The 1,565-nt window shown below is 36.0% G+C and overlaps 1 protein-coding gene across 1 annotated transcript; it reads left to right on the forward strand.

Moving 5' to 3' along the window:
- Positions 1-729: 729 nt before the first annotated feature.
- Positions 730-1,557, forward strand: LOC127750186 (uncharacterized). Its single transcript, XM_052271067.1, has 3 exons — positions 730-994; positions 1,072-1,220; positions 1,304-1,557. Exons 1-3 carry the CDS (start codon positions 783-785, stop codon positions 1,309-1,311), a joined length of 369 nt encoding a protein of 122 aa, XP_052127027.1. The 5' UTR covers positions 730-782; the 3' UTR covers positions 1,312-1,557.
- Positions 1,558-1,565: the final 8 nt, after the last annotated feature.

Consider the following 1,565-nt stretch of genomic DNA (forward strand, 5'->3'; position numbering starts at 1 on the left):
ATGGACGAAGGAATACCATCAGCACAGGAGTAGGGGTGCTAGGTGTTCTGAAGGATGAGTATGCTCCACCCCTCTCAAGAAAAGAAAGAAGTAGACAAACAGTTATTCAAGCCTCACTCTGCAAAATTTATTCAGAAATGGATCCAGATGATTGGGACTGGGTAGAAATCAAGACAAAAATGTTAGAAACATATGAGCTGCAGAGAGATGACATAGTTGATTGTACAAAAAAAGTTATGCAAGAAGCCCAAGACGAAGATGACAGTGAAGAAGATGGTGAAAAAGCTATGACACTTTTAAAGAGAGAATGGCCATTTTTGTTTTACGGCATGACAATGAACGCACATCACAATAGGCTTACAGGAATTGATCTCCAGAAGCGCCTTGATGCCTACATAGCGAAGGATCACCTTCAGTATCTCATACTTTTTCTCTGCTCCTGTTCTCCAAGAAATGCAGAAAATCTGGTGTTAAAACTAAAAGTTGAAGAAAACCTTCCATCTACTTCTTCCATGCTCCTTGGAACAAAATTTTTGTTAGCAGTTTGTATGATTGCAAACCATTTTCAGGAAAACTATGTCAACACAATTTTGTTGAAAGCAGAGGTAAGCTTGTATTAAAACAACTGTCAAACTTTTAAGAATCTGTGCTGAAAATATTTACATGCTTTATTGTTATATTTTTACAGGAAACACTCAGACCTGAAGAGTTGGAGACAGTTACAGATCTTCCAAGCAGTATATGTATTATTGCTCTTGGTAAGAGACATTCCAGTTATTCCAATGGTATGCACTTTCTTCTTTACTGATCCAAAAATTAAATTACCAGGTGACAACCCCTTCATGGCTAAAAAATATTTTATCAGTGTTGATAAGGTCTGCGTCGCAGAAAAAAACAATTCAATGGATGCTATACTGATGCTAGTTCAAATTTGCTTCCTTCTTAACATTCATTACCCCCCTGGTCTCTCACTGACATTTGAGTTCATAGAAAGGTGGGTCACCTATTGAAAATTTATTTGTGCAAATCATTTAGACTAGCGTAGACACACATTTGACTTCCATATTTCAGATTAATTTTGCAAATGGCACCAGGTAGAGAATCAAGAGTGAAAAACAAGAAGGGCAAGGTTCTCTTGGTCCTAACCAGTGCTGTAAGGAAAGCTGGCAAAGATCTGCAAGAGTTTACCACCAAAATCAAAGATGGACTTCAAAAAGCAGGTAAAGAAGCAAGGTTTACCCTTTGGCAAACTCTGAGAATGCACTTTTAGACACTCATGAAAAACTAAACAACCATGTTACAGGTTTCTAAATTGGCACTCCTCTTCGCAAGATCCGTTTTCTTCTCTATCTATTATCTAATTTGTTTATTTCATTGACATGACAAGTCAAAAGATGAGATCAAGTGGTTAAGACCAAAGAACTTAATATAAATTTACATATATTTTAGAGTGATCTCTTAAAACTAAATGATATCATAATAACTAATTTCCAAGAAAATGAACTTTTATAGATATGATTTAAGTTACTTGTCTGTGGACACAGTTATATATTTTGAAGTGATCC

Source organism: Frankliniella occidentalis, unplaced genomic scaffold, assembly GCF_000697945.3.
Source record: "Frankliniella occidentalis isolate FOCC.00 unplaced genomic scaffold, Focc_3.1 Scaffold148, whole genome shotgun sequence".
Lineage (NCBI taxonomy): Eukaryota > Metazoa > Arthropoda > Insecta > Thysanoptera > Thripidae > Frankliniella > Frankliniella occidentalis.